Source organism: Schistocerca gregaria, chromosome 1, assembly GCF_023897955.1.
Source record: "Schistocerca gregaria isolate iqSchGreg1 chromosome 1, iqSchGreg1.2, whole genome shotgun sequence".
Lineage (NCBI taxonomy): Eukaryota > Metazoa > Arthropoda > Insecta > Orthoptera > Acrididae > Schistocerca > Schistocerca gregaria.
The window spans coordinates 657069033-657082403 of record NC_064920.1 but is presented as its reverse complement, the minus strand read 5'-3'; the positions used below and the strand labels follow the sequence as shown (position 1 = coordinate 657082403).

At 42.4% G+C, this 13371-nt stretch overlaps 1 protein-coding gene across 1 annotated transcript in view; it reads left to right on the top strand.

Moving 5' to 3' along the window:
• The window catches only part of LOC126361620 (helix-loop-helix protein 3), a 75725-nt gene extending 63130 nt beyond the window's left edge, over positions 1-12595 (top strand). The window contains exons 3-4 of the mRNA XM_050007804.1: positions 3830-3962; positions 11768-12595. Of these exons, the coding sequence (XP_049863761.1) occupies positions 3830-3962; positions 11768-12035 (401 nt within the window). The 3' untranslated portion in view covers positions 12036-12595. The remainder of the gene's footprint in view (positions 1-3829; positions 3963-11767) is intronic.
• The last annotated feature ends 776 nt before the right edge of the window (positions 12596-13371 follow it).

The following is a 13371-nucleotide window of genomic DNA, read 5'->3' as shown; positions in this document are numbered from 1 at the left end:
CCGCGCGGCGGGAACCTTAGACATGTAGTATTTGATAGTTTTGACACTTCCGTATTCGAAATCAGCAATAATATTCAAAGAAAACCTTCTGAAGTTAAATTTTCAGGGATTTGTAACAGATAGAGGCCAATAAAAATTCCTATAAATATGCTCTCCAGAAATATTGCCGTAATTTTTACTGTCTTTCATCTGTTTCATTATTAAAATTAAATGTTGTCTAGAGCCTGCTGTTTGAATTATGTTTTTTGTATCTAATAATTTAGTTATAGAAGAACAATCATTTTCTCTGTTTAATTTCATGTACTGTTCCTAGTGCCGGTGCATGTCTAGTAGACTTCGTTCCGATCGTTGTGACATTGTCAAAAGGAGTTCTTTTCGATTTATCATTATCAGTCTGGGGTTCACTACAAGATTACGAGTGGATCTAATATCGGCCCCTGTGGTGTGCCATTAGTGATTTGTACCTGTTCGGAAGTTGAACACTTACCTAAAGTGATAGAGCTGCCTAACATGATTTTCTACTTCCTATTACTTAATAATGAAGTGAAGAAACCATGAAATACTTCTTCAGTATCGGAAATTTCACTTTCACATATAAATGATGTTTTATCCAGCCAGATACCTGAGACAATAGAGAACTTCCAATTGGTGACATTTCATCTTTTGAATATTTGGTTTTGTGTTCTCTGAATTGCCAGAATGCACGTTCAGGAGACTCAGAATCATATTGGTTGAAGCTATTCTTAACTGTTATTGAGTACATTACTTTTTCAAGTATTTTAAACAAAAAAAATCAGTGATCATAAGGAGCTGCCTTGATACCTCCAGTATACAGAGATCTAATAGTGTCACACCTTAAATTTTCTGGAAACGTACCCTCTGACAATGATACATAATGTGTACTCTTGAGGATAACAGATATGTCAGATGAATCTGTTTTAACATTTTGTTTGAAATATTACGAACCTTTGCTGTTACGAAAGTACGTAATTTCTTTCGAAGTTGGGCAGACATAAAACGAATACATCAGTTTTCTATGTTGAATTTGTTCCAAAATATTGGAAATATTCACTATATTTGTGCTGTCGTGAGTTAATGTGCCACTTCCTACAACAGCTGAGTCATTTGTTCCTTTAAATGGATAATCATTCCCTACCTATTGTTAGTAAAGTAACGTTATCACGTCATAGTCACTTAGTTACTATTGTTCCGTATGTGTTATATTCATTTAATGAAACGTTATATTCCGTGATTGAGTAAATCTGTAACTGCAAATAAAGATTTATTTTAACTCTTCAGCGGATTACTAGGGATATTCTGCATATGCCGCCTCTATGGGCACTCTGAGGCAATAAGAAAAGTACCGAACCATGAACTGATATGGTACCGATATCAAGAAATTTTATTTTTGTTATGTTTGTACACGTTGCACATGAACGTAATTCAAATGTTACTCTGGCTTGTGACATATTTTCCTTAATGCTGTTATTCAAAGTAACTTTGTAGTCTGTCTTTAGTTCTAATTAATGTACTGGAATGCAGTGTAGAAACAAAAATATATTTTTAACACTTCATTGCCAACAGAAATCACTCTAAAGGTGGTGCTTTTTGACTACAATCTATTTGAAGGGTGTCTGTAAACTCTTACCACAGAGGTAAACATTGTGCGCAGTGTGATACTCCTATTGGAAGGTCAGTAAATATAATGTACATACAGCTGACGACATGGTTACATCAGACGTACCAGTACGGCACATATTAAACCAAAATTAGCTATGATGGAGTTTTGTGATAAATATGTGACAAATTTGTTGACCGTTGAGCAAAATCAAATGCGAAAATTAATTTCGCAGCAAAGAAAAACTCAGATGATATGTTACTGTGAATAAGACAGGATCACCGCTTGGTGCCGGAGAGGCAACAACAGTCAGAGCCTTGTGTATAAGTGAGGTCGGTTATATATGCTGTATAGATTTTGGCCAGTGTTTACTGGTGTACTTTTTATTGATTATCGTGCATAATAATTTACGAATAATACGCAAATGTCCTGGGCTAAGTTTTGGCGAAGGCGAAAAATTTAGACTACACAAGAAAAAAGCCGTATTTCACGCCCACAAAAGTGAGAATATTGAGGAATTTGGACAATACATCGTTAGAAGAACCAACGTATTCACTTTATTTGGCACCCTTTGATTTCGGTCTGTACCCACATATGACTGAATAAATCTTGGACGAAGTGCATTACCCAGAATATTGTCCTTAACTAACGGGGTCCTAGGCCCACAACTTCTCATTCTGCTCTCATATTATTTCCATACAAACTGTACTTGAACACTGCCAAATGATTTTTGTTATACAGGGTGATTCAAAAAGAGTACCACAACTTTAAAAATGTGTGTTTAATGAAAGAAACATAATATAACCTTCTGCTATACATCATTACAAAGAGTATTTAAAAAGGTTTTTTTTCACTCAAAAACGAGTCCAGAGATGTTCAATATGGCCCCCTCCAGATACTCAAGCAATATCAACCCGATACTCCAACTCTTTCCACACTCTCTGTAGCATATCAGGCGTAACAGTTTGGATAGCTGCTGTTATTTCTCCTTTCAAATCATCAATGGTGGCTGGGAGAGGTGGCCGAAACACCATATCTTTAACATACCCCCATAAGAAAAAATCGCAGGGGGTAAGATCAGGGCTTCTTGGAAGCCAGTGATGAGGTGCTCTGTCACTGACTGCTTGGCGGCCGATCCATCGCCTCGGTTAGTTGACGTTCAGGTAGTTACGGGCAGATAAGTGCCAATGTGGTGGCGCTCCAGCCTGCTGAAATATGAATTGTTGTGCTTCTTGTTCGAGCTGAGGGAAGAGCCAATTCTCTAACATCTCCAGATACTGTAGTCCAGTTACAGTAGCACCTTCGAAGAAAAAGGGACCAAAAACTTTATTGGCTGAAATGGCACAGAAAACGTTCACCTTAGGCAAGTCACGTTCATACTGAGTTGTTTCCCGCGGATTCTCAGTGCCCCATATACAGACATTGTGACGGTTGACTTTCCCGTTAGTGTGGAAAGTTGCTTCATCACTAAACACAATCTTTGAAACGAAAGATTCATCTGTTTCCATTTGAGCAAGGATAAAATCACAGAAATCGATTCTTTTAATCTTATCAGCTGCAGACAGTGCTTGAACCAATTTCAGACGTTAAGGTTTCATAACTAACCTTTTTCGTAGGACTCTCCATACAGTTGACTGTGGAATTTGCAGCTCTCTGCTAGCTCTGCGAGTCGATTTTCCTGGGCTGCGAACAAATGCTTGCTGGACGCGTGCTACATTTTCATCACTCGTTCTCGGCCGTCCAGAACTTTTCCCTTTGCACAAACACCCATTATCTGTCAACTGTTTATACCAACGTTTAATACACCACCTATCAGGAGGTTTAACACCATACTTCGTTCGAAATGCACGCTGAACAACTGTCGTCGATTCACTTCTGCCGTACTCAATAACACAAAAAGCTTTCTGTTGAGCGGTCGCCATTTTAGCATCAACTGACGCTGACGCCTAGTCAACAGCGCCTCAAGTGAACAAATGTACAACCAAATGAAACTTTATAGCTCCCTTAATTCGCCGACAGATAGTGCTTAGCTCTGCCTTTTGTCGTTGCAGAGTTTTAAATTCCTAAAGTTGTGGTATTCTTTTTGAATCGCCCTGTATTCTGTACGGTATGTTCGTTCTTGTAATCTTACTAAGTCTTTTGCCTTTTTAGTGTATACATGCTTCCACAGAGGGAACGGAAATTTATAAACCCCTTTTCTCATTGTTGTAGATTACAAGAAGTCTGCATGTGATAGAGAGAGAACGCGCATGCGCGATATGAACCGTGCCTTCGACCTGCTGCGGGAGCGACTACCAACGTGCAAGCCGCAGGGCAAGAAACTCTCCAAGATAGAGTCTCTCAGGTACGTGGCAGGAAGCACACAATGCAGCGTCAACACGTGAGTTTGTTGGATAAAATATTTTTAGGAATTAGATCCCGCCCGGCTAGCCGCACACGTTAGCATCCACTTCCGGGATTCAGGGAGTCGCGCCGGCCCCAGGTCGAATCCGAGAGGTCCATTAACGACGAGATCCGGCGTGCGGTAAGCCTGGACGTGGTCCTTAGGTGGTTTCCCACACTCGTCTAGGTGAATATCTGGCTGGTACCTACGTCCCGCCCCAGTTACGCGATTCGTAAACATTTTGCAAACATCCGCACAGTTTCACATCGGATAACACTAGACGCAGAGTTGGAGGAAACAAATCCATCCCAGAGGAGGAGTTGGGGGAAGAAGGAGTCTTGAAAGGTAGAGGTCTTTCCAGCAGCCTCGACAGAGTTCAGTTTAGTCGCCCTAAAGAGCACCGTTGCAAAGAGGGCTGAAGCGGTGGTTCTATAATTGTTTTTAATTTTTCAAGAAGACACGGCTCAGTAAAGAAAAGGAATTTACTCAGACTGAGCCCAGCCGAGGAAACCTGTGTATTTTTAGTAGGAACTGATGACCTAGAGGGAGGTGTCATAAGTGAGATGTGATGAACAGATTTTAACGGTTTAGCATTCCGTGGAAGACGAGATGTTTAGACGCGGAGCACTTGCTCGGATTTGGAATTCTGTTTAAGCAATTCAGAGAAAAATACAGAAAATCGATATCTGGATGCTCGGATAGTGATTTAAATGCGACTGCAAAACCTCTCTCAGTATACGTGAGATGCTACCAGCGACAGTCAGGTGCGAATTACAGAGCAGAAAAATTTCCAAATTAACTATGTTCAATGAAGTGCTTTCCAAATGGTAGTTCCACTCACTATGGCCAGTACTGAAAGTACACGCGGGGAAAACTACCTCTTTCAATATTTTTAGTGTCTGTAACATAGTAGAATAGCCTTTACACTCTGTTCTGCTCCATGCTTACCTAGTAAGATTTGCGGTTAGTCTCCTGTTCGAAGTGCCATAGTGCAAAAAAAAATAAAAAAACCTTGACTTACATCCGTGAGGAACGGTCTTCACATTATTATTCAGTAAAAGAGTTAGCTTTAGTGTGGGATCCCGAAATTAGGGATAGGATTTGTTCTCGCTCGAAATTTCTCAAGAAAATGTCGTTAGTCCTGCGCCCTCTAACAGTTCATAGGTAGCAACTGTACCGTGAAGCATCTTACGAGACGAATTGGACCTTAATCGAGACACTTTTAGAGGGCTTGTTTTCAATTCACAGTTCCTTCCAAGGACTTTAAAGGTAGCACACATGCTCATCATTCGATATTAATGTGCACTGGAAGCTGAGAATGCAAAGTGACAGATTTCCCTAGTCAATTTATTTTATAGTGGTATGCAAACCCGCCGCGAGCAGATTTCTGGAACAAAAATGTAGGGAATCACTGAGAAAATACGATATGAAGTAGTTCTTTAGGGAGATAGATGATGTGATAGATGCTGACCACAAACGTTTTATCGGACGGTAAATTGAAATCCGTTTGCGATAAAGCAACAAAAGCAAGCGTACAAATAAACGTTTACAAGGCAGGGTACCGCTCAACATGACGTCAGAGTACTGAAGCCACACCACGTATTAAACATAGATTCGCACCATTATACTACTCGTATTCACAACTTTGTAACCTGTACTTGAAGCAAGCTTACATTACAGTTAGGAACCACCAAGTAGAAAGCAGTTAAATAGATATTTCAAAGTAAGAATTGATCCCCAGTCTACATGATTCAGCATGTACTCGAAATGTGAGCCACCTATCAGAAACGTGGATCCACTACATTGCACGTCCCTTCACCGTAAGTGAGATGTATGAGTTTTAAGTTTCTCGTTGTCGCACTCCAAGGCACCCTTAGAGGAGAAAACTACACCGAGGTGACAAAATTTATGGGATAGCGATATGCACGTATGCAGATGGCGGTAGTATTGCGTACACAAGGTGTAACAGGACAGTGCATTGGCGGAACTGTCATTTCTGCTCAGGTGATTCATGTGAAAAGGTGTCCGACGTGATTACGGCCGCACGACGGGAATTAACGAACTTTGAACCCGTATTGGTAGTTGGGGCTAGACGAATGGGGCATTCTACTTCGGAAAAATCGTTTGGAAGTTCAGTATACCGAGATCTGCAGTGTCAAGTGTGTGCCGAGAATACCAAATTTCAGGCATTACCTCTCACCACGGAGAATGCAGAGGTCGACACCCTTCACCTAACGACCGAAAGTAGTGGCGTTTGCATAGAATTGTCAGTGCTAACAGACAAGCAACAGTACGTGAAATAACTGCAGAAATCAATGCGGGACGCACGACGAACGTAACCTTCAGGACATTGCAGTGGAATCTGGAGTGAACGGGCTGTGCCGGCAGTCGGACGACGCGAGTGCCTTAGCTAAGAGCACGTCAGCGCCTAAGGAGCCTCTTCCTGGCTCGTGAACGTATCGGTTCGACGCTAGACAACTGGAAAACGGTGGCCTTGTCAGATGAGTCCATATTTCAGTTTGTAAGAGCTGATGAAGGTTTCGATTGTCCGCAGACCCCACGAAAAATGGCTCTGAGCACTATGGGACTTAACATCTGCGGTCATCAGTCCCCTAGAATTTAGAACTACTTAAACATAACTAACCTAAGGACATCACACACATCCATGCCCGAGGCAGGATTCGAACCTGCTTCCGTAGCAATCGCAAGGTTCCAGACCCCCACGAAATCATGGACCCAAGTTGCCAAGAAGGCACTGTGCAAGCTGGTGGTGTCTCCATAATGGTTTGGACAGTGAACCGAACACTGACTGAAAATGGTTATGTTCGACTATTTGGAGACTAAATGCTGCCATTCATTCACTTAATGTACCCAAACAACGATGGAACTTTTGTGGATGGCAATGAACCATGTCAATAGGTCACAACTGTTCGCGATTGGTTCGAAGAACATTCTGGACAATTCAAGCGAATGATTTTTCCACCCAGATCGTCCGACAAAATCCCGCACTGGCAACACTTTCGTAGTTACGGGACGTACATAGAGGCAGCAGCGCTCAATATTTCTGCGTGGGGCTTTCGGTGGCTTGTTGAGCCGATGCCATGTCGATTTGCTGCACTACGCCGCGCACAGCGAGGTTCGACACGATATTGGGAAGTACCCCACGATTTTTGTCTCGTCTGTGTATGGTGCGGAAAATACTATCACAATGCCAACGAACATTATTCTTCCTATCATTTGATACCATAGGAAGAAGCATTAACCGAGAATTTTGTTCGCAGAAAGTTCTCAGTTTTCTAGGACTCAGGATAGGGGCATCAACCGGACCAACAGTTTACATGACATGCTCAGCAGCAAATACGAAAGTTTCGTTAAAATATTCAAGACAGCATTCTGTTCGCATTCCATCTAAGAATTAATGCAGAATCTTCTTTACGGATAAGGGTCCTAGTGTTTACATACACGTCCAAAAAGTCCATAGGATGATTTTATTTCTGGCGTAGAACCGTCGTCAGCGCAGCAACTACTGTGGCACCTTGAACTAAGAACTGTAAACAACAGATCTGCATTCGATCAGTCAGTTGCGAGCAGCCGGTGTTACTTAATGGGCGTGCGGTCGTAGTGTGTCAACGTTGTTCGTCACGAATCGCAGTGAAGAAACATGTCTGTATCAGTGTCCAAGACAGTCTCTAGAACGTTTTGAAGAAGAAAAAAGTGTGTGCAAAATTTCTCCCGTACGCTTTGTTTCCCGAACAAAAACAACGACGTAACAGACGTTACTGTTGCGTAAAAATATCATCCCGGGTAAGGAGCCTTGTTATCAATGCAACCTACCACAATGCGACAAAATGCAGAAATTCATACGAAGGTCAACGCTTTGACGACATAACTGATATTGCCAATGTGACACGCGAGTAGAACACATTCCGAAGAAGCACTTTTCTAACAGTTCCGCACAGCTGCATGAACATTTTGTGCGTCACACTCAAGAGAGACGTGAGTACGTGGAAACCTGAAGCATTAAAGCCACCATTCTGTTTTCTATAGTTTTTATTATTCCAACCTTTAAAGCATTTTGGGGAGTCGGAGTACATGAGATCTCTTACTGTAGTTTTGCTCGCTGCCTCCTAATATATGTAGCATAAGTTATCTGCAAGACCAGGATTATCAAGCCCTTCTGCTGTTTCTGGGTACAGAACCGTGGTTAACAAATGAAGAGACTTAGCATCTATGATGCCATGTTGTTCAGTAAAACGGTTCATGAATATCTGTCTGTATGCTTTCCAATGCTTTACCAGAAGTGGTTTCATATCTATCTTTCAATTAAACCGTTCTTTCCACGTGATTTTTTCATACGCTGAAATATTTACAAGTTTTACGTATTTCTCGTCTTTCAATTATAATAAATACAGTGTTGCCCAGAAGTTGCAAAAATTACTTAGATATATTTTAGAGCTATATAACAGACTAATTGTATCGGAAGACTTTTACAACTTTTGTGAAAAATAGCATATGAATTTTACTTTGATCAGAGGGTAGAAAGTGTTTTGCTGCGGACACCAAGCCTGTTCGCTGGAGATGTGTGTGCAGCTTTCGCTGCTGGATAAGACTGGGAGGCGATGACGAACAAACGTAGAGTGTTTGGAGTAGGCACGACATGATGCAGACCGTCAACTCTTATTCCGGCCTGACAAATGTCATCGGATTGTCCTAAAATACTGCGAATAATATAGACATAATTCCAAAACCAATTCCAAATGAGGCTGCCCTCTGCCCAGTACCAATAGCGCGTGCAAAGTACACTGTTCATTGAGAATTGCAACAAGAGAGTGCTCAACGATTCAGCCTTAGATTATAATAAATATGCCATTTTCTCAAAAATAACGAAAAACCGTGAAAATCTACATTAGAAAGAGTAATCACCATGTCAAATATCTACAACTTGATTTGCTGTGTAATGTTTTAGAGAATGTTTCGTACTCTTTTCCCTTCCATGAAGAAAGTTGCATCTATCTATTCTCTGGTATATATTGAGAACCAAATATACACGACTAAGATTGGCATGTTATGAAATGGACCGTAGATAGAAGATATTGTGGAGAATGCCGTTAATCTCAAAAAGAAGAAAGCAACGGACTGTGATAAAATACCAGCCGAACCTCTAAAGGCCTTATGAAGTAGGGCAATAGCTGTAATAAACAATTTCACCAATAGAATATATTGACGAGAGCAATTTCCGTGAACATATAGTAAAAACATTTCTAGTTCCCTTACTAAAGAAATATAACACCTAAGAATGCAAAGATTAACGGATGTTTACCATAAGTAGTTTTTTGCTCGGAAAGTTGAAAAGAAAAACTGAAGATAATATGGTAGTGGGTAACTTTGGCTTGATGAGAGAACCAGGAATACGAGATGCTATTGAATGTCTGATGCAAGGACAAAAAATGCTAGATGGTTACAGGAATACGTACATAAATTATGTTGATTGGTAAAAGGCGTTTGACAGAGCGGACTGGAGTATCTTTCTGAAGAACTTAAAGGATGATGGTGTGGACTGGAGGGACAATAGCCATATAAACTAGCTATATGCAAGACATAGTCATAGTAGGCGTTAGCACCCAGTAAGCGGGGAGACAGGTACTGGAAGTTTTCTGCCACCAACGCTTTTCAATATTTAAGCTAGGCAACTAATAAAAAGGCGTTAGGAAAAGCAAGAGGCATAGTAGTAGATGGAGAAATGATAAAGACAATTAAGTATGCAGGAAGTCAGAAAGTGTGGGCTCAATCAGAGGAAGAACTACAATTATAAAGCAAAGGGTGGTAAAAGGCGGAAAATCGAATGATTATAAATATGGGAAAGAACAAAGTGGTGAGAATCAACCAACACACTGTCAACTCACATTAATTTGACTACATTTCAGAAGGCTGAACAACCACTATGATGACCACTGCGAGATATGCAGGAATGGAGTCAATTTGGTTCTAAAAGGTACCAACAGGGATTTGTAGCCATACCGACTCCAATTCTGTGACTACCTGCCGTAGATTTCTCAGTTGATAATCCATGGAGCAAACAGCCTGATCGAGGTGGTCCACAGATTCTCTATTGGATTTAAATCCGTACAGTTTCGTTACCAGGGGAGTACGCTAAACTCATACTGATTCTCTTCGAACCAGAGACGTACACTGCGAGCTCCATGACACATTGCATTGGTAGATTCCATCATGCCGAGGAGAAAAAGCTTTGTGTAGAGATGGACATGGCACCTAAGGACAGATTCATGCCTGTGGTAATCCATTGTACCTTCCAAAGCGTCGAGATCACCCAGCGAATGCCACGAAAACATTTTAAAAAATGATTCAAAGGGCTTTGAGCACAATGGGACTTCTAAGGTCATCAGTCCCCTGGAACGTAGAACTACTTAAACCTAACTAACCTAAGGACATCACACAATCCATGCCCGAGGCAGGATTAGAACCTGCGACAGTAGCGGTCGCGCCTATAACCGCTCGGCCACCCCGGCCGGCCGAAAACATTCCCCAGACCATAATACACCTACTTTAGCCCGTACCTTTCTGACGATTGCAGCAGGTATTTGCTTCCAGATTTTTCACGTCGTACCTGCCAACAGCCATCTGTCCGATGGAGCATAAAATGTGGTTAATCTGAACAGGCTTCCTTCCGCCACGTCCAATTGAGAGATGACGTGCGCATTTTAGTGTTCGTCGCCAATGAACAGTGGTCAGCATGGCTGCGTGACCTGGGTGCCTGCTGCAGAGGTCCACATGAAAAAAGTTCACTGAATGCTTGTTGAGGAGACACTGTTGGAAGCTACTCGGTTCATCTGGCACTCAGCTGCTCAACAGTTGCATACCTGTTCGGCCGTACACACCTCCGCAACCATCGTTCACCTCAGTCGTCCATGGTCTATGGTGCACCACAGTTGTCTTGAGGCCAGTTTCGGATAGCGCTATTTTGCTGTGCTCGGTATACTTTAACCCCAGCGGCAGCCGAATAGTTTACAAACTTACCCGTTTCGGAAATGCTTCCACCTTTGCCCTGAAAGGCAATGTTCGTGCACCTTTGGACGTCAGATAAATTGCTCTGTTTCTGCATTGCAACAATGACTGCACTGTTTTCCGCGTCCTTCCAACATGCTTTATATGCCCTCCACAGCTAGTGCTGCAACCTGCCGTCTATGATTGGTTGTTTCACGTTGATTTCGACCATAGGTATTGGTCACATTAATGTGACTGGGCCGTGTGTGAAGGTTCCGTCAAAATATCTTTGGAGAGAAAGACCTCGGAACAACCAATTTTTTTTGAAGTGTTTAGGGAGTTTGGTCGTTGAAGGAAGGAAAAGAGGGGGAGGCAGGGGAAGACTAGGTGTACTGGATGACATTGAACAGAAGGTCCAGAAAGAAACAGAGAGTGTCGAGATACATAGAACTGAACAGTCATCTTAGATGTGGTTTGACATGTCACTGGATCAGAAGACTAATTTGTTCTGCCGGCTGAAGTGGCCGAGCGGATCTAGGCGCTACAGTCTGGAACCGCGCGACCGCTACGGTCGAAGGTTCGAATCCTGCCTCAGGCATGGATGTGTGTGATGACGTTAATTTAGTTAGGTTTTTGTAGTTCTAAGTTCTATGAGACTGATGACCTCAGAAGTTAAGTCCCATAATGCCCAGAATCATTTGAACCATTTAATTTATGCTATAAAAGGGAGTGGCGCTGTGAGTGTGTTCTCTGGTGTGTGTCAGGCTGGCGATCCGCTACATCCGGCACCTGCAGGCGCTGCTGGAGGAACCGCTGCCACCGCCAGACCCCGCGGGCCTCAGCTTGGGGGTGGGCCTGGGCCTGTCTCCGCAGCCCGCCCCCGCCGCCGCCCCCGCTCCCGTCGGCTGCTACTGCCCGGACCCCTCGTGCCAGCCGCCCCCGCACGCCTTCGGCTACGGCTACTACCTGCCGTCGGAGATGGCAGCCCTTCACCAGCCCACCGTCGACTACTCGTTCCTACAGCACTACTGATCGCCGCCACCTGACCGTGCCACGGTGCTGGCGCTCGGACAAAGACAGGACCTAATTAATGCCAGCAGTTCTTAGATTCCACCCCCCCCCCTTCCCTCCCCGTCTCCTTGACCGTCTCGTTGCTACTACTAGTCCTCAGCGTTTCATAAAACCCATTTATTCCACACACGAAGGTTATGGAAGATTTTGTGACAACGTCGCCCATAGTTAACGACGGAACAGATTCGTATCTAACTTTTGGGACTAGTGAGTGTTTAGTATTTTTAAGATACATAAAGGCATGTAAGATGCATCAGTGACCGAAACTGGCTCTATCTACCACATGAACAGTCCTCACTATTAATTCCTTTGTTGCTTTGACTTACAATAGACTGCCATTTCTGGACTTCATTATCATAGGATACGAGTTATCATTTGTCGTTGAAAATTGTGAGTCTGTTCTCATAACACTAATGCTTTCAGAGTCACTCCTCAGACGCAGTCCACAACTTTTCTTTTTTATTTCAGTTGTACAAAGAATTCTATAGCTGGCAGACCTAATAAAAGACTTACAACGATGAGATTACGCGTCCTAAGGCCCAAATGCTCATGAATTACGACAAGCCCAACGAAGGTTACAGCCACGGAATAGAGTATGGTCCAGCAGAATAACCTAGAGAACTTCAACTTGCGATGAGTGGTTTCATCTGTTAACATATATAAGAAAACCATACCACTCGGACAAAAATTAGTTTCCTCTTATGTCAAAACAGATAACAGGTACTTACGCTTCACCATTTTGTTTGACCCTCATACAGTATTTAATGCGTTTGTTTTACAACATAACAGGAAATATTCTCCACAGCCCCCAGTAATTTCAGCGAAAATGTTGTTAATTCATCAGCTAGACACACTTCTCATTCATGTTTCCACTAGATAACAAGCCTTATTAGTTTACGCTTTACTTAGGAGGTGCAAATAAAAGTCTAATCATTCGTAATTACGAAAACGCCGATTCAGGAAGATAAACAGAATGGGATGTAATGGCTGCCACAAAATAGAAATCTATTTGTAATTCTTCTTTCCGTTTATAATTTGTTTTCCTTTTGTATTCCACCTGCAAGTAGGCAGAAAGTCGAAATATACCTTATAGGTGCCAACCAACCAATATACAGATTCCCGTTGCACATATACATTGCCTTTACGTTGCGAGAATGGTGTTTATACGAAGCATCGGAAATAGATGGACCACTTCTATACAGTGCAGCATACGTACAGCATAACCTGGATCGCTAGCGTATACTTTTATCGACTGACAACGACGTTGTCATAATAAGGGAAAGCTGCGGTTCTCATT